The 19,186-nt window shown below is 43.2% G+C and overlaps 1 protein-coding gene and 1 long non-coding RNA gene across 27 annotated transcripts in view; one reads left to right on the forward strand and one right to left on the reverse strand.

The window, feature by feature from the left end:
* KALRN (kalirin RhoGEF kinase) overlaps positions 1–19,186 on the reverse strand; it is a 617,732-nt gene that overhangs the window by 250,308 nt on the left and 348,238 nt on the right. For 16 of the 26 annotated variants that reach the window (XM_019738953.2, XM_019738957.2, XM_019738947.2 and 13 more), the window contains 3 exons: positions 14,009–14,175; positions 6,691–6,810; positions 554–772 (listed from right to left, as the gene is read on the reverse strand). In XM_019738953.2, coding sequence (XP_019594512.2) covers positions 554–772; positions 6,691–6,810; positions 14,009–14,175 — 506 coding nt within the window. The remainder of the gene's footprint in view (positions 1–553; positions 773–6,690; positions 6,811–14,008; positions 14,176–19,186) is intronic. The other 10 variants (XM_019738972.2, XM_019738955.2, XM_019738949.2 and 7 more) reach the window with 1 other exon arrangement.
* LOC141571159 (uncharacterized) lies at positions 1,676–12,950 on the forward strand. Its single transcript, XR_012495867.1, has 2 exons — positions 1,676–1,799; positions 12,036–12,950. It is a non-coding gene; the product is annotated as an uncharacterized LOC141571159 (long non-coding RNA).

The raw sequence follows: 19,186 nt of genomic DNA on the forward strand, positions 1-19,186 counted from the left end.
AGCAAAGACTTGAAATGCACAGTAGATCTTGGGCTCTTGCACTCCCACCTTTCACCATAAATGTGCCTCAAGTAGCTGCTGGTCAAAGAGGATGAGAACAGATCTAGACTCAACCTGTAGCTTGGACCAGTTCTACCAAGCTCAGCCAAGACCAACTGAATTCCAGGTAATTAAGCAAACAAAATAAAGGCTTATTGTTTCATACTACTGAGTTTTAGAGTGATTTGTTACACAGCATTATTGTGGCAATAGCTAACTGATACACCGCTCCAATCTACCATTCAGCATACCCCCATCCAATTTCTATTTCAACAGCTAGATCCAATGAGTTCAAGAAATTTGTAAGTAATGAATCATACGGTCTACGTCTTTAATGGAAAGCATTATAAGGAAGCCAACTATGGCGTTGCCACAAATCATTCTTCTACTTTCAAAGGTTCATACCGAGGGGCCTGGCTTCTTGCTATGGTAGATACTGAAGATTTGCAGTGTGAGGCAGAAAATAATCCTCCACCAATCTCAGGCCCACACAACCCACAGCCCGTTCCCTCACCTGTTCAGAAGTTTTGTAGAAGGCCACAGAGGCGTTGACCAGTTTTAGCCGGTCTTCCATCTTCAGCATGAGCTGCTGCCAGTGGAGCGCCACCTTCTCAGCACATTCCCGGATGGCATCAGCATCGTAATGGCCAGCCTGGAGCAGCGCCTCAGCTTTCTGCTGTACCTGCAGGGCGCTCTGGTGCGTCTTCTGCAAGGAAGTGGCATGAAAGAGGGACTGGGCACAAGGGGAGGAGAGAGAGATCCATGGGAACGACCCAGGCGTGGTATGGGAGGGGGTGGAGTGAGGCGTGAGTGGAAAGATGCAGAAAAGTTAAAGAGCTTTAAATGACTGATTCAAACATTTTTCATGATGAGTAATACATCATTGTTTTTAAAGCACACTTAAAAGAAAAAAAAAGTACGATCCATTTTCATTAACTAATTGCTCAGGTCCCTAACTCCTGCCCCCACTCCTTTCTCTTCTATCACTCTGTGTTTTAGAGACGGTTCAGTTTCTGTGGTAGAGAAACAGCAGTTGTGTATAACTCTGCTCTCTGAATAGGAGGTTACTGCTGCAGTCCCATTTTACAGATCAAATAAATACCGCACATAAAACACAACAACAACAAAAAACAACCCCAAGTAACACAAATCTGAGCCAACAATGCAATCATTTAAAACATTAATCATCAGTTAAAAAGGATTCCAGTAGAAGGAATACATTTGTCAGGTTAATAAAGCAGGAAAGGAGCATCTCACACCACCCCCTGGCTTCCTTACCAAGGGAGCAGAGCAGCACAGCAGACAGCTCAGCTCAACACGTAATCCCCACATCACTGCATTATTTGTGCTTGCCTTTAGGCTAACATATACATTGTAGAAGGTTTATTTTGCTCATTCAGGCTACATGTGGTTTGCATTCTCTGAGTTTACATTAACTGTAGGACGTGGGGAGACCAGGCTGCAGGACTGGGTGGCGGGGAGAGAGCCAACTGGGATCACAGCTTATTAAAATAAAACACTGATATGGATGAACCACACGACTTCAAAGAGCTAATATTATCCTAGCTTCAACTGCCGGGATCACGTCAACCCAATGCCATGGTACTAATTTGGCCTTTGCACTCTTAGGAAAGCATAGCTCGCTGGCAGTGACCGTCAGTAACTGAAGCCCAGAAACTGACTCCAGAATTCTCCCTGCCCTTCGTGTGGGGCAGTAGTGCTGGGGCAGTTCCCGAGAGCAAATCCACTCCGCACTCCCGGTGAGTACAACCTCCCTCCTCTTCACCTCTACCGACACCCTCACCCTCATCCGAGATGGTAGTCCACACAGTCCTATTTATTACTCCCAGGCTATCAACCCCCTCCTGGCTTCCCTTCTCCATCTCCTGAATCTGCACTCAGAATTAGCTCTGGCAGCATGACCTCCTCGAGCGACATCCTCATTTGTTCCCTCGCTTTGCCAGAGTCAGCCTTCCATCCTGAAGACCACACCAGTGTTTGGGTTCCCCATCGCTGACTGCAGCTAGAAAAAGTAAACTAATGGGTAGAAACGATCCATTGTAAACTCTGGTTTCTTTTTCTGTTTTAGTTACTGCCACCATTTTCTTTCCCTGATTCTTCAATGCAGAGGTACCCTAACGTCCATCCTTGCTTTTTGCTCACTTCTGCAGAGCTCTCATCTATTCCCTGGGCTTCTATTAGCTCCTCGTTGTAAATGATTCCCCAGGTGATGTTTCTCACCTGACATCTGACCCTCCTCTTTGTCTTTTGATGGCAGGGGGAGCTGCCTGCCTCACCCCTCACCGGGTCAGCAGCACTGATTGGGCTCATCTAGCTGTCCGGCCATGTTAGTTACTTACAAAGATGCATTATCAGTAGAAGAAGTGAACGATCTCCCCAGAGCGAGGAGGAACCCTCACCAATGAATGCAAATGGCTTTACTGTCCTATCAGAGTCTCCATCTTCCTCCCAGATATCTCCTCAAGTTCCACATCTAAAACGAAACTTCTCCTCCCTCTAAAACAGTCTTCCCATGGCATTCTACCATTCCGTTGATGGCAGCCCTCACGGCCACCTAACATTACAATCTCGTCATCATCCTTGCCTGCTGTTCCTCACCTTGAATCCCAGCCCAGCCCTCACCACTCCATGCCTAGACCGCCATGGTGGACATCTAGCTAGTCTTCTTGCCTTCCATTTCTAATCCATCCAATCCAACCCTTACATTTCCGACAGATTAATTCTCTGTAATAGGAAGTGCTTGGATTAAGTGACTTCTACCATCCTTTCCAGCTCTGAAACTCTAATTTAATGCTATAAACATCTCTCCCTCCTATCAGTTCAAAAGCCTTCAGTGGCTCCCTCATTGCTAGGAAATGAAGCCCAAACCTCAGAGGATGTCATTAGAAGCCGCTCACAACGTGGTGCTAACTACTTCCATACTGTTATCACCTACTACTGCCTTAAAAAAGCCTTTTGAAAACACACCATGTACTTTCTTGTGTTTGCTATTTTCATTCTTCCTAACTTTAATGAAACCCCTTAGCCTCTCCCCATCTATGTCCCAGTCTCCCTTTGAGATTCAGCTCATCTGACCTCCTTCTAAGAGGCCTTTCCGATAGTCTGAGACTCACTAAAAACTACCCTCTTCTGAACCAGATCGCTCAGCTAACACTTAGCTAATTCTCCTGACTTAGACTGGGAAACTCAAGGCAAGGACTATTTAAAAAAATCACTGAATAGTTGTCATTTAACCAAATGTATATTCCGTGGTAGGAATATTGTAGGAATATTGTACTGTGCTTTTGCATAGCTTTTTCTAGTTCCCAGGACACTACTACAAGGCGAATATTACTATTCCCACTTCACATATCAGTAAACTAAGGCTCAGGCTGGTTAAGTGTCTTGTCCAAAAAGTGATAGAAACCAAGAGTAAGATTCAGGTTTGACCTATTCCTAATGCCCTTTCCACTATTATCCCATCACATCAGTTTATCTCCAGCAATTAGAATGATGTCCACAGCCTCTCATTGAGAGGAAGGGTTCGCCAAATGAACACGTAGTGATTATGATAATTATCTGGCCTCGTCTCAGCTTATGAAACCAACATATAATTGTCATCATAAACCCGTTATTATGTCTTTCTCTCTGAGAGTGGAGGAGTAACTTTAATTTTCCTATAATTTACGCTATGCAATAAATCCTCATCTTTATTCTAAAACTCATTATCATCTAATAGCCCTAGGAACCCCTTCCTCCTTTAATTTCCAAAATGATAAACTCTTACGCATATGACATATGACATAATGTTTGCCTCGCTAGGTTTGAGTCATCATTTTGCATTTATTTCTACTCTCTGTTATCTAATCTTGAGTGCTATTATCTTTAAGACATGAATTTTCAAGGATGTTAATATTTAGTAGCAGTACATGGAAGAAAATTGAACCCAATCAATTGAATTTATTATGCAGGTTTAACTACTAGATAGCGATTTCTATTTCTGCTATAATGCTAAAGTTTAAAATGCATAAGAATATTTCAAATAAAAACGGAATTGAAAATCGAACTTGTCTCTGTGATGCTCACAGTTCTTGGAGACACACCCGCCATAACATCTCAGACACTAACAAATAATAATCTGGGTTTGCTGATAAAGCTGTGCTTCTACATGCTGTGTACTACTGTCCAATACAACAGTCCATTAGGAATGGCTCTGGGGAGTTTTCCTGAAACCAACGCTGCTTCAGATAAAAATTCTGACCTTCTTTGGGGAGACCAAAACCTTCAAGCCGATGAGGCCCAACCAAGCTAGAGTGAGTAACCATCCTGGTTTGCCCATGACAGTTCTCACATATGCCTACTCTTCTGGCTTAGTGATTAATAATTCCCTCCTTTACTCTTAAGTGTCTCAGTTTGAACAATGAATTATATGATCACCCTACCTAGAGCTATTTTATTTTCCCTCCTGGAACCCAGGGTCCTTTCTTAGGACCCAAGAAGTCAAATTATGTTCCCAGTCATTGTAAAGGCCTCCAGAAACACCATCAAAATGGGTTAAGTCAAACCAGACTAGTTAGCTCCACTTCCAAATCGCTTAAATCCTCCCTGGCATATTTTCCCTCAGTGCAACCTGCTATATATACACTGACACATTTAGAGAGAAGCACAGGCTACCTGGAGAAGGAGCGCATGGTGAAATTCAGGTTCTGTTCTCTTCGTTATTCTGGCCGTGCTGCAGACCCTGCCTATCTTACATTCCCATGATCTTCCAGAAATCCTATCTGCTCTGCCATATCCTCTTGAAACCACAGACATAAACTTTACAGGGTCCTCTTTCTCAACATCAATCCCAAGAATACTTGATCGAGTTGCACCCAGGTATTAAGAGACATCTACACTTAGCAAGTCTCCATTCTGTAAGGACGCAACAGCACCTGACACAAATGAATACACGCTGCATAGGCATGCCATGTGGAATTCAGTCATTTCTAGCACTGCTAATGCCTCTACCTACTATTTTCCACTAACTCATTGAGATGCTCCAGCCTGTCATGACACTTGGTTTTACTTGCCCAACATTTGATTAAGGGACTGAATATTGAATGACCTGACAGGCAGGTAAACTTTCACATGAAAGATAAAAAGGAGGAGGCGTGACCCAGAGCTGTCTTCCCTCTGCCTGGCCTCCCTCACAGCTTCATGCCACGCCTCTGGTCTGACCAACCAACCTTCGTTCTCTTCACTGCTGCCTCTCTATGGGGCCTTGACCACTGTGTGCCTGACTCTTGACTGTAACCCCAATCTTGATTTTTCCCTTATGGTAAATAGATTCAAATGCCCTCCTATTAGAGCATGGCAGGAAAACGCAACAGAGACAGCTGACGAGTAATAAAACGTCTCTCCTCTGGTTAGTTCATCCTTAGACAATGATTTGACCATACTGTGTATGTAATATACAGTTCACTTTTAAATCTTAAATCCTAGACAGTACTCTACTACTAGCAATGGTTTCTAAGAATATATCAGGAATCTTATAGAAACACGTCACTCATGTTCATGCTATGTTTACACATACAAGATGGTTTCCGGAAAATTAAATGGTTGAAATCAATCAATACTAGTTTAAAAATGGCTAGCAATCAGTTGGGTTACAGTATTAAAGATATACTTACTAGCATGGACAGTGAAAACTTTGTCATTGTTGTGGAAAATCCTCATTAACAATCATTTGTTAAGTAGAAAATAACACCCTTGCATTTCTAACACACTCAGAAGTGGGCTGAGTTTTGTACTGAACCACAGTAATGAATGTCTTTGCACTGTTCACTCTTTATCTCTTTTCCCAATGGTACTGAACTTATTTTATTTTTAATATAGTTCCTATGTCCCATTTCCTATTCTTTCCCCCACATCACTCCAAAGCAATCAGCTCAAGTCTCTTTGGGAAAGAGAATATTTTAGTAAAAAGGATAATTAAAGGTATTATTTAAAGCAAGACAAAATTTATATTCGATTATCATAAGTGGAATTTTATTTTAAAACAGCCATTAAGACAAGTCTCACTCGGTTAACTTTGGGTCTGAGTTTATTCTTTAAATATGACTTCCATCCACATTCTTGAACAATTCCTTTCAGCGAAGCAAGTTATCTAGTGTAATCTGATCCTGTGATCATTGTTCTTGCTCGAAGGCAGAATCTGACAATAGACTCTATGGGCTACCTGTAAGCTACATGTTTAAAAATGGAACCCTAATTTACTAATAATGACTTTTGCACTTGTTTATTCTCAATTCTGTGTGATCTTTATGTGAGAAATGCTTTACATTTCTCACATGGTGCATAGTCCATAATGTATAAAAAACTCAATGGACCAGGGGCCTTGAAGATTAAAGGTATCAATGAGTAAAAAAGCAAATCCACATTTGTAGCATGAATACCTGTCTTCTACTCCCAGGCCTCCTTGGGGTGACAAACCCTGCTTTTGCTTCTCCATCAATTCCTGGGTAAGTAGGGAGGCTACCAGGACCACTTCACTAGAAAGAGTAAGGCCTTCATAACATGAAGGAATGCCCATATCTTGAGGAATCATCCTGCCTGAAGCACAGAGCAGAAAGGGGAAGGGAGGACAGTGTAGCCAGATTTGGGTGTTACCTCGATGGCTAGTTGGAATTGCTCGTGCTCCCGCTGCAGCTGCTCTGCTTCGGACAAAGAGCTGGCATTGACCAGGCTGGCATTGAGCATTGACTCTCCATTGCGGATCCATCCCAGGACCTAAGGAGTCAGGGAGAGAACACAGGTGAATGGCCTGCGCAGCTTCTCCAGAGCCGTTGCCTTCTCTGAAGGCTCGTTCAAGTCAGAGAGCTCGCTGGTCTTCTTCCATAGTAGATGGAGAAAGAACAGGGGGGTCTGGATAATTAAAGTGGTCATCTCCCTAATCTTACCTGGCCATAAGGTATTTCTTTGAAGGACCAACTTAATTTCCAGCTTCATATATTCTTTCCTACCCTTATTACCCCTCTGTCCCAATTTCCTCACCCACTTAATTTAAACATTATTTTATCAGATTACACTGTATACACATTCCTGGAGTTCCTTCTGGAACACATAAATGGTTATAAATAAATAAATCCCTCTCTTGGTATCCATTTTTTTTTAAGGTCCAGTTCAAATAGCAATAGCTTCTTGAAATATTCCATACTTAATCACTCGCATTAGAAACAATCTCTTTGTCATCTAATATGACTACACCGATTTGTATGTACCACCTGTGTGGCACTTACCACAGACTGCCTTGTTCAGTTATTTTGACCTATGTTTCATTTTCCCCCTTAGAATGTAAACTTCCAGGAGAGTAGAGTATTATATTAGCCATATTTCCATCTCACACAGTGCCTAGCGCAGTACCTTGCATATGACAGGTGTGCAGCGTTGTTTTTGAATGAGTGAGTGAGTGAGTGAGTAATAATCTATGGTAAATACCCAACTCACACCTGAGCAGTGAGTCCAACCTCCCATGTCTTGCAAAATAGCTGAGGAGACAGGTTTGAGTTTTGGTAGGTAAACAACCCAAAGGAAGGAGGAGAGAGAAAGAAAAGAAGCAAAATAGAATGAATAATCCATCCATATATTGAATGGATCATTAGAAAAAGGGAGAGTAAGCTATAATTGATTTAAATTATTTAGAGGCTATGACTAGGCTGAGTAAAATTTCTAGGTGATCTTAATTAGTACTGGGGGAAAGAAAACTCAGCTAGGGAATATTAGAATTAAAAGGAGAAACAGCTGACACCGTGTAGACAGTCCGAGGTGACATGGAAATGTGGCATTATCCAGCTAATAGAGTCAAGCACAGAAAATCAAACTGGGAGAATTAGGCCTTGAAAATCTGTCTTGGGTCTGATCACCAAAAAACTACCACATATTCTCCTTACTAGGGAATCTGAGAGTTTTCTTGGAGAAAAAAATAAAAATTCTTCTGAAATTTCAAGATCAGTAAATACCATCCATCTGCCACCTTAAGACAAAGCAGACGTCACCACAGTCTGTTTCAGATTTTTTTTGTTTTGTTTTTTTTCTCCTCTCAACTTCTTTATGTTAAACAATTAGAAAAATACTAAGCCTGGTCTCCTATTCCATAACCGTCATAGGCATCTTGCGAATTTCCTCCTTGGGTAGAAAATGACTGATGCCATTTTGTGCATGGATAACACCAGGGCAGAAATCCTGCTGACAATGGGCTATCTGCATTGAGATGCTAATTCATGGCCAGTCTAGCAGATTGCGGGTAAGATGCCAATCTGTACAGCAATTAGTTGCAGGAAATAACTGCTCCGAGTGTATCTGTGAAATCTCTGAAGCCACTGGTGTTCTGTGGCTGGCTGGCTAGCTAGAGGGGCTGACGCTTTCCAGAAGCTGCCTGTAAGTCTGGGTACATGCATACATGGATGGCATGCCCAAATGCTTCATCTCTTTGCAAAATGGAAATTACAATGTATATTTTTGAACTATGTAAGTCCTCCTGCCATGATTCTTTGCATTTTTCTTGGTTCAAGGCTCAGCTGAGGGTGTCAGAGAAACATTTTCTCCATGGACCTCACAAATCAATGCTTGAGGAGCCATTTGACTCCCTCTCGGCCTCCTAAGTCTTGCAGGAATATTTTCCTCTCTAGTTGCAGCTAACTGCAGCATCAGTTATGGCTAGAGTGTGGGATCCCCATGCAGCAGCTTTTCCATTTAGAAATAAAGTAGGCTTCAGTCTCTCCGTGTTTCATTAAATCATGCCATATCCTTGTCATCCTTGTTCATTTTTGTTTCCCAAATGCTGTGTCTAAAGGCATTCCAAGACTTCAAAGTGGGAGGTTTGATTTTAGGAAGATAGAAATGCCTGGTGTTTATATCCATGGCTTAGGATTAGAGGGGGGACTGATCCCTATGGTTGAGTCAGTCCTGGAAGCAGCACTGGGATAGAGTTGAAAGAGGACAAAATCTGAAGTCAGAACATCTGGCTTTGTCCCTACCTGGCAAAATCACTTAACCCCTCTGAGCCTCCATTTTCTCATCTGTAAAGTAAGGATCATGGTACCTTAACTTTCTGTGTCAGGGTGGAAGCAACATATTGGGATATGTAAAGCCAGATGATGGTGGTGGTGGTGATTTTTACTTTTGGACCAAAGCTAGCTAATGCTCTGATTCATTATTTGTACCTCTCACAATGAGAAGAGAAAAACATTCGGGAATATTAATTTTTGTCCCAGAATTTATAGAGCTTATTGGCATATTCTGGGCCTCCTGATGTGATGTAGATACCTTAGCTGTTGTGTCATCATCATTCTTTGTACTTTGATTAATGACAACTTTTGTTGGTATAATTTTGTATCACTGTTGTTCCTTACCTTTCTGGTTCATAAAATTGGTTATTTATTCTTCTGTGAGCATCTAAATGAGTGCAAGGTAGTAAAAGAAATATTGTAATAAAAATGAGAAAACGTTCAGTCCTACTAATCTTGAGATGTGTGACTTTGGGAACATCATGTAATCTCTCTGAGGCTCTGTTTTCTGTAAAATGGTAACACTTTGCCTAAGTCATAGGGTAAAGGTGAAATGAAATAATTATAATGCAAAGGTATTTTGCAAACTATAAAATGTAATCTGTAAAGTGAGCATTGTATGTTGATCAATCATTTAGGCAACAGTTTACCTATAGGTTAGATGATCTTTGAAGGTCACTTTGAACCCTAACATCCCACACTTCTTTCAAAATTCAGACACTGCCCCTATAACCACAGGATACCAGAAAAACTTTGTAGAAATGAGGGACTGGAAGAGTATTGCTGCTGGGGGATCGAGGCCATGAATTCCGCTCAGTCAGAGCTGAGAGGGAGAATGGAAGATGGACATCTGCTTCCTCAGGCCAAGGAAACTCAGACAACCCCGAGTTAGGAGAAAACTGGATTTGGTTAATTGGATGTGGCTGACCACAAATGACGATGCTATCTAAGCTGGGCAACTGGGCCCTGTCACCGTGTAGGCTGGGGAAGCCGCTTGTACATGGTTGTGTTCTCTCGGTCATACCAACACGACAATAAAGCTATGAGGTCGCACTCAGGGTCACTGACTCTAAGGCCTGCACTGCAGATAACTTATCACAAGGCACAATCATTTTTGAAACTCCAGCCACAGGAAAAGTCATTAGCCTCTCAGATGGTACCTGGGAGCCTGCCATGTTTCCAGTGTTTCTTTGTTCTAAAACTTCATGGTTCATGAGATCATACGTGCTCATCCTTTATGATTTTATAGACTGTGACCATGTGTCTCCTTCATTGTCTCCATTTCAAAACAAATGGATTGCACTTGACCCTTTGGTTGCCTCTTTTTTGGATCTATGCCAACTCCTTTCTAATTTTTATGTACAGTGAACCCAACTGAACACAGCATTATTCACAGGAATATGAGGACAGACAGGACAATATTTTCTCCTTTGTTTTGAACGTCCATCTTGATCATATGCAAGTTTTCACCAGTATTTGGACCACAGGAGTAATTTCAATCAGTGTCTTTAGTAGACAAGTAAGTACGATTTCTTTTCCCCATCGCATAGAACCCTAACATCTTAGAAATCCATTTGAGCCTATTTTCTGCTAAATGCACTGCTATGCAGGAATTCATATGGAAATTCATTTCATATTATGCCCAGTAAGTAGGATTTTCAAATCTTCCTAAATTGTCTAATAAATGTGAGGACATCCTTACCAGAGTAACAATTTTCCTGGAAAGCAATCAGAGCATTCTCTGGGATCTGGAGAATACTCTGAACTATTTTCTAGAAGAAAGGAGGGCATCTGCGTGGTTTAGGGCCTGGTCCATGCGCAGTAAAATCAGGGGACTGGTTTCTCTTGATTTCCCTTCAAGGCTCAACATTTTTCTGGAGGCCTTTGGGCCATTTATCTTAGATACAAAGTCCTAGGTGATCCCTCAGAAAGAAAATCAGTTGCATTAATCAATTTCAGTTGTCCTAAATGCTTGAACACAAAATTCAGTCTAATGTCTCTGGCGTCGTCACTCTTCAGAGCTTCAGTTTCATATAATTGTGGGGTAACAACACTGCAGGCTATGATGGCCAAAGCTAACCCTTTCATCTATGAGAGTTCTAATGACACAGCTGTACTCGCATACATTGCTGTCCTCTCCCTTTCTGTCCCCATTAACGGCATTTCAATGAAGGCATCCTTTTTCTTTTCCTTTATTTTTTTTTTGTTTTCTTGAGAGTATATTCAAAAAAGAAACTCTCAAGCTAGTGTCTAAATATAGCCCCACTGATCAATACCGACATCTAAATTAACTCCCTCTTTCCAAGTGTCAACAGCTTCCAAATCAATATTTCCTTCTCCACTAACTTCCATCAAACCCAAATGCCTTCCCTGAAACTGAACCAGACAACTCCCTGAAGAAAGAGCCTTATATTGACAAGGAAAACAAGTCTGCTTAATGAGGCTTGGTGGCTTAACTGGACAGCAGTCCTTTGGTGCCTCCAAGGGCCGATGCCCTTCACAAAAGCCTCACAGCTTTCCTAAAGGCTGACTTGAGCAAGCCGGGACCATTCTGAGCTACAATCCCCCTGTGTGTGCTTCTCGCCATGCTGGGGAGAAACCATTTTCTCACCCCAGTAGCATTCTTCTTTTTCCTCCAACTCCTGAGATACTGAGTAGAAATGTATACAGATATTAGTCATGCCTGGATTACTCAGCGAGAGATGACCTACTTCCCCATTTGACGAACTAGGTGTCATCATCCCTGCTCCTTATCCTATACAGACATAGACTTGGAGGATGAAAATTCATTCCATTTTCCTATCAGTCAAGAAGAACATAATTAGGGAGTTGGCTCTACCATCAATGCTGGAGCCAAAAATAAAATAAGATACCAGGAACAAACACAAAAGTATATATTTCATTCCAAAGTCAAATAGGAATAATTTTCCTGTTATCTGCTTTGTTCAGATGACCATTCCTGCCACCTTCCGCTGACAGAAACAGCCAAGTAGGAAGAGCCGAGAACTCCCACAACCTGCTAGAGCCCACTGACCGATGAGGTGCCACCCTCTCTGCCAGGTGCAAGCCACGCCTGCCTGTCTTCTTGGCTGCGAGGCTGTGGAGGCCAGGGAAATCCCAGACTGCGTTTGGCTGGAGGGCTTCTCTCTTTCTCCTGACCCCACGATGGAGCGGGGCCTTGCAGAGGCAAATCGCAGACCTTGGACTTAGGAGGCCTGGGCTCAAGTTTCAGCTTGAGTTAGTCAAGAAGGCATAGGAGCAATAAACCTATGGTACCTCGGTTTCCTCATTTGTAAAGTAAACATACACCCCTTTCCCCCATGGCCTGTTTTCCTAAAACGAGATCACAAATGAGAACGTGCTGCTCAGATGAAAAGAGAGTCCTATCATTACTGCCAAGAGTTTCAGAATCTGTATACTCATCGCTGCTCGGCCTGCTAGGATCTCCACGATGTGCTACAAATACCATTTCTCCTTAGGGATTCAGGTGTGATCCCAGAGGAATGAAACAGAAAACAACCTAGATGACTGAACTGTGACCCAGCCTTGCTGGGGGCTCAGTGATTTCACTTGAACTGAAGATGAAGATGGATCCTGAGCACAGCGTGTGTGGGCTCTGGCTGAGCACTGATTGGACAAGAAGGGGAGGAGAGAAGATAAATACTTCTGCCCATTACCATAAATAACAATATAACAATTAAGGCACTATAATAACTAAGACATAGGCATTATCAAGGAATACCTTGACTATAAGGGTAATTAAATCAAATACGTATGATGTTTTTGTTCCCTGGGCTAAATGAATGGACTTATATCTAAATGCTCTTGCAGTCACTGTACATAGGGAAAAAAATGTTTAAAAGAGGAAGATGTGTCTTTGCTTCGGATATTCTGGGTGGGGCTCTGGCTAGAAGCAGGGGGGTGCGCTTGCTTGGGAGAGTGTGGAGCAGAAAATGCAAACGCTGAAGTACTGTGGAGTCTGCCCTGCCAGGAAGCCCTCCTGGACCTGTGTAGGGAGGTGGCGTGCTCTTTCCTCAGTGTGACCATTGTCTGGTGACCTCTCTAAACTTCAGTAGCCTCATCTGCCAAATGGGAATGACATCTGCTTTAGAGAATGGTTGTGTAAAGTGATCAAGAGATAGGTGTAAAAGGCACACAGCACTCAATAAATGTAACTCTAATTATATTTGTATGTCTTTAACCCCACTTTGTCTAAATAGGAAATCCCCATTCATCATGCTAATAATGCCCACTTAGTTTGTTCACAATATAAATATGTCATATTTTTAAAATGTGTCACTGAATATTGTACGTTCCTAGAGATTTCTAGAGATCTGGGTATGTCCTTAGAAAAATGGCTAGTATAATGTCTCATATACATAAGAACTCTTTTTTTTCTTTTTAAAATTGATGTTAATATGGAAAGAAAATTGTCTTATTAGAACCGCACACACATTGAAAAGAATGAGGCAACCGCTGCTATTTACTGACTATTCACTATGTGTCAGGCACTGTACTAGGCACACAGGGCCCCCAAATTAATCGGCATGGCTCTAAAAGCTGAATGTGTTTATTCATAAAGGATTTCTGTTTCCCACGAACTGTGAGCCGGGATTGAGGATAGAAAGGAAGAGAAAAGAATTCAGTGACTAAGGACAACTTGGGAAAGCCCTGGAATGCTCTCCTTAGACTGTTATGAAGGAGAAATTATGCATTTGTGGTTTGAGCCATTGTACCACGAGATGCATTTGTTAGAGCCAATAGATGGCAGCCTCACTTTCAGAAATGAATACAACCACTCTTTCACTTACCTATTTTCTAAGGTCTGGTTACACCTGTGGCTCTGTGTGCCTTACCCCGTACCAGGAGCAGGCCCACGCTAGGTGGGGAGCCCCGAATGGAGGTGGCAGGGCCGGGCTCACCTGTTTGACCTCAGCCTGGAGGTGCCGCAGTTGGAGGCACTGCTCAAGACGCTTATGAGTCTGCTCTGCGTTGAGCTCCAGTTCATGCTGCTTCTCGTGGAGAAACTCCAGTAGCTCTTGCACCTGGGCTGCCAGATCAATGTCTTTCTCACAGATTAACTCAATTCCTGATTTAAAAAAACAAAACAAAACAAAAGTAGACAAAAACCAGGTAGTGCTGCAAAGACTACATTTCCTTCAATATACACATGAAAGCTGGAATCTGGAAATAGCCATTACCAGCACCTTCCCAACCTCTGCTTATCCCGCTGTGAAACTGGAGAGATTGCTAGAACCAGCTTCGTCTGAGATGCTCAAATCATGCCATTTCTTTTGAATTAACTGGTTCTTTGCCTGCGAATAACTTTTCAACAGATGGATCAGCTCCTTATTACCAACTGGACTTGGAGAGGTGGTTCTCTGGAAGTCCATCCCCAGACATAACAGCACCCGCAGTCTCTGCGGATATTCACAAGCCAGCCTCTGCTCACACTGGGAAATACAAAACAAAGCCCAAAAGACCCTGTCTCAAGAACTTCTGCCAAACGTACACTCTCATTAGCTGGTCAGATGGACATGACATCCAAGGGATCTCAACATACGGATGGCCACTTCAAAAACTAAATCCCCTTTGGGAGACTCCTCATTTCTCTGACTCACACCAATACATCACTGCTAACCACCAACACACCTGCAGGCCACAGTCTGGGGAGTATAAGGAACGTCTGCACACGCTAAGAGAAATTCATTTCTGTAGAGGCAAAAAAGTGTTTTTATAAAAGGATGATATGGGAGAGTGGGAAAAACTTTTTTCTGGTGTTACATGGTAATAATTTCGGTATCTTTTCATGTTTATTTTTTTTCTGTCAGTTTCATAATTGCGAGTCCTAGCTCCTGAAATATCTGTGGGAGACAGAAAAGAACGGCTTGTTCTTTTGGCAGTCACCTCCTTCTAGTTACTATTTTCAGTCACCAAGAGGATGAGGTAGAGCATTTCCTTGATGGAAATAAAAAATAAGAAGAAATACAGAAATTTCTACCTCTGCAAGGCTCAGCCAAATGGCATGACCTTTGACCCCCATGTTTACTTTCTGAAAATGTAATTTAGATCCACCTGCAGAAGTAGATGCTCTTCCCTGCTTCCAGCCACGGTGCGATTTTTTTCCCCCCCAGCTCATTTTCATTCTGGATGCATCTCTCATGTTTAGTATGCTGGGTTTGGGCAAAGTGTCTTTGTGTGGAAAGCTCAGGCTCACCCCTGCCACACTGCATGTAAATCGGCTCTCTGAGCCTAGGAACTCATCTAAAGGGGCCAGTCAGCTGCTTAGGACATCGTCCAGGGGAGGCTTGCAGCCTGCCCTGACACTCAACCCTTCATTTTCATCGACATTGCTTGAGATTGCTTTGTGCGAGATGAACACAGGAAACAGAATGGGTGGAGACGATGCCTGCGGCACCTCTGCACCTCTCAACCACACATCATGTTGTGGATGGAGCATGGGAGGAACATGAAGACGTACTCCAGCTGCACCTGGAAGAACAGCAACTCACCGTCTCTCCCACTGCCCCCAAACACACTGACATGAGTCCCAGTGAAGACCCATCAACTGGTACATATCCATCAATCAACAGCAGAGGGAGTTGACATTATTCCTTTCAATCTAATCATAGGCTTAACTATCTTCCTTACGGGCTCTCAGAAATGCAACAAGACATGTTTGTTCTTTCCATCGAGTGGTGAAATATATTTGTAATGAAGAGTTTGTCGGTCTATTTGAAGAAGGTTGTATTGAGATTTCTTTCTGAGGTGCTCCCCCCATGTCCTGTACCCATCCCTCCCTCAGAACACTTTCATGGAAGTGGGCTCCCTGTTAACTGGTCCATATTCTTGCAGGAGTGCAGCCTCTCCCATACGAGGGCCATGTCTGTCTTATGCCTCTCTGCATCTTTAGGACCTAGCACAGTACTTGTCTCATAACACCCAATAAATACCTGTTCAGTGAACCTATGGGCCTCTTTATGGAAGAGCTCAGGTCATGTGCTATGGTGGAAAGCACCTGAGAACCTTGGGGAAGGACAGACTTAGCTTTGAATCCATGCTAACCTGTAAACGGTGAGTCTCTGGTCTCCTATCCTCTCTGAGCCTGGGGAAAATTGGAATCCCAACAACAACTCTGTGGGGGTGTCATGAGGACTAAGAGATAAGGTATATTCAGTGCCTGGCATGTAGTAGGTTAAAAAATATCCATTTTCCCTTTCCCTTGGGGAAATCATAACATTCATTGTTGATTACTGATGGACAGTTGAATGGCTTCTATACAATGTAAATATACAATCTTACTGTCAGGTGTTTACATACTTGCTTTATGTATAGCATTAGAAACTACGGTGGTTTGGACATGATTAGACCAGTGCTCTAATTGGTTGACATTAGATTCATCTGGAAAGTTTAAAAAAATCATCACGTCCTGGCCACACCCCAGACCCATAACAGAATCTCTGGGGGTGGTGGGGGGGACCCAGGCATCAGTAAGTCTTAAAACTCCCACGGTGATTCCAACATGCAAACAAGATTGGGAACACTGGATAAGATGGTACAATGGCTGGCAATCAAGGGATAAAGATATTCCTTGCCACACTCAGTTGCTAGAATGTTAGGCATTGTGTTTATTTAGGGCTCAAAGCCACAGCTGATAATAAAGTCTTACTTTGCTTTCCTTTGCTGTCAGCTTGGGGGAACCACTTTAATTCCCTCAAGGAGAGGTGGCTGTGGTCTAGGGTACGAGGTAGGTATTCCTGGCTATGCTGCTTGGACTTGTAACATGGTTTTTGACTGTGTGATCTTTAAATGTATGTGTCTGCCTCAAAGGGAGAACATCTTTTCTCTTTTCTCCTCGCCTCCCCACGCCTCTGTCTGCATCACTGCCTCAGTAGAATACCCAGCTCAGAAATTACGAAGTCCTTTAATCAGGTTTTCAGATCAGTATTCTCAACCTTGGCTATATATTGGAACCATCTGGGGAGTTAAAAACATATCTGGGCCCAATCCAGACAATTAAGTAAGAATCCCTAAGGGATGGGGCCCAGACCTCGGTATTTTTGAGAAGTTCTCCAGGTGATTGTAAATAGGGAGCCAGGCTGAGAACTGTTGTGTTATGTCCAAGTTCTTGTCCTCTCCTCTTAGCTCTCACCACATCCATACTCCTATTAACCCCAGAGTAGCTTCCATTCTGGAAAAACACAGGTCTTTTCCTTCCTTTTACAACACAAGTAAAATTATTCGTGGCCCGTTCTTTTTGCCTACATCTGTTCCACCCACACGGATGTTTAATCTTGATTAATTTGGCAAATATTATTATTCAGAACGTGCTCTGTGCAAGGCATAATCACTCTGCTAGATGCTGGGAATGTAAAGACAATACCCTAATGCTGCTGGAGAAGCTACAAGGAACACAAATAAGCCCCACAGAATGCAGTAAGTGCTAGAACACTAACGCAATATATAATCATTATCAAGATATACGGCCCCCTTAGCATGCTCGTGTGTTACCCCACTGCATCCTCACAATGACTCTCGACGGTTGGTATTCTTAGGATCACCACCTTCCAGAGGAAGGCAAGGCTTAGAGAGATTGGGTCACGTGTTCACCCAGGTAGTAAGAGGCTTTGTGGGATGCCACGCCCGTCTTCTTCCCCTACTGTACTCTTAACCTCTACGCTCAAGGAGAAAAGTGATCCCCCCAAACTTAATTTATTTTAAATGTTTATTTATTTTCAAATGTTGTGGCGGGGTTCTTTCCAGGGATAGTAAGTTTTAAGCATCACTGCCACAGACTCCAAAGATTTTTCACTTAAAAACGCTGCATCAAGAGAGACTCTGAAGCTTTGATTAAACCACAAAAGCAACATATCCATGGGATATGCAGCTCTTGCCTTTTTCCTAAGGCCAAGCACACAGTCACAGGTCAGATTACATTGGCGAGAAGAACTGTGGCGTGACCAGTGGAGGTGGTGAGGCTGAATCATAGCAGTGGGAACCGGAAGGGAGTTGAGGAACCAATGCCCACCTGCCACACTAGGCAGAAAAAGAAACTAATTCTAATGAAAAAGAAAAGGGGCTTCAAAGTCAGACTGCACGTTGGCGGTGTGACCGGACCTTGAGTTCAGCCAGTGTGCTCCCCTAAACTTGACTTTCCAGCAAACACCTTCCAACTTGAGGTTCAAATGGACAACACTAAAGTGAGAAAAGAACAATCAGCAAGTGAAGACACTGTTCCTGTTTTGCCTTCGAGTCCTAGGGCTGATAATGATTTAAGCAAAGGCCTTGGCTTTGGCTGGAGTTACTGGCACCCAGAGAGATTTAGCAGAACCTGGCTCAATGCTACAAACTCCATACTTGAAAATAAGTGTGTGGAAATTCCCTACCTCCCTGTCCTCCTATAAAAATCAAAGTATAAGCCCTTAATTAATTTAGCATGGAGCACTAAATACCAACGAAATTCTTAATTTTGCTAATTGTCCTTTTTCTAAGACAACAGCTTATTTCACCTTTAGGACAAACATAGTTCCCTAGGTGTACATCGTAAATGCCCAAGCCGTTTGTTGCCTCAGTCCTGAGTCTCTGATGTCTTGCATTCCTCTGATGTCCTACCTGGGCAAGGTCCACCTGGGTCAACCCCCAACCTCCACCCCCACTCCCCAGCTCTGGCATGATTCTGCCCTTCCCTCCTCCAAGCCAGAGATGAGGTAGATGCCTCCTCTGTGAGACCAGACAATCAGTAACAGACAGGGTGAGCTTCCCTCGAAGCCTTATGGGCTATACCAGATTGAGCAGCGAGCTGAGGTAGGAGCAGGGCAACAGCCAGTCCTGGCGGAGGGGGCTGAAGAGGCCAATCAAGCCTCTTTTGACAAAGCTCATTTCTAGAACAGGGTCCTGTCGAGGTGGGTGGCCCATCTGCCTGGGATGTTTTCACCCACTCAGCCCTCACAGTTAAGTTGGCTGACAAGCACAGCCAACCCCAGTCACAGGCAGTCTTCAGGGACTGCCAGCTCCTGGCCATCCTTCTGTTGCCATGGACACCTGGCTCTTGAGACAGAGGTGGGCTTGCCCAAGGTCATGTAAGCATCTTGGTCCTACGC

The sequence above is a fragment of the Rhinolophus sinicus genome, linkage group LG01, assembly GCF_036562045.2.
Source record: "Rhinolophus sinicus isolate RSC01 linkage group LG01, ASM3656204v1, whole genome shotgun sequence".
Taxonomy (NCBI): Eukaryota; Metazoa; Chordata; class Mammalia; order Chiroptera; family Rhinolophidae; genus Rhinolophus; species Rhinolophus sinicus.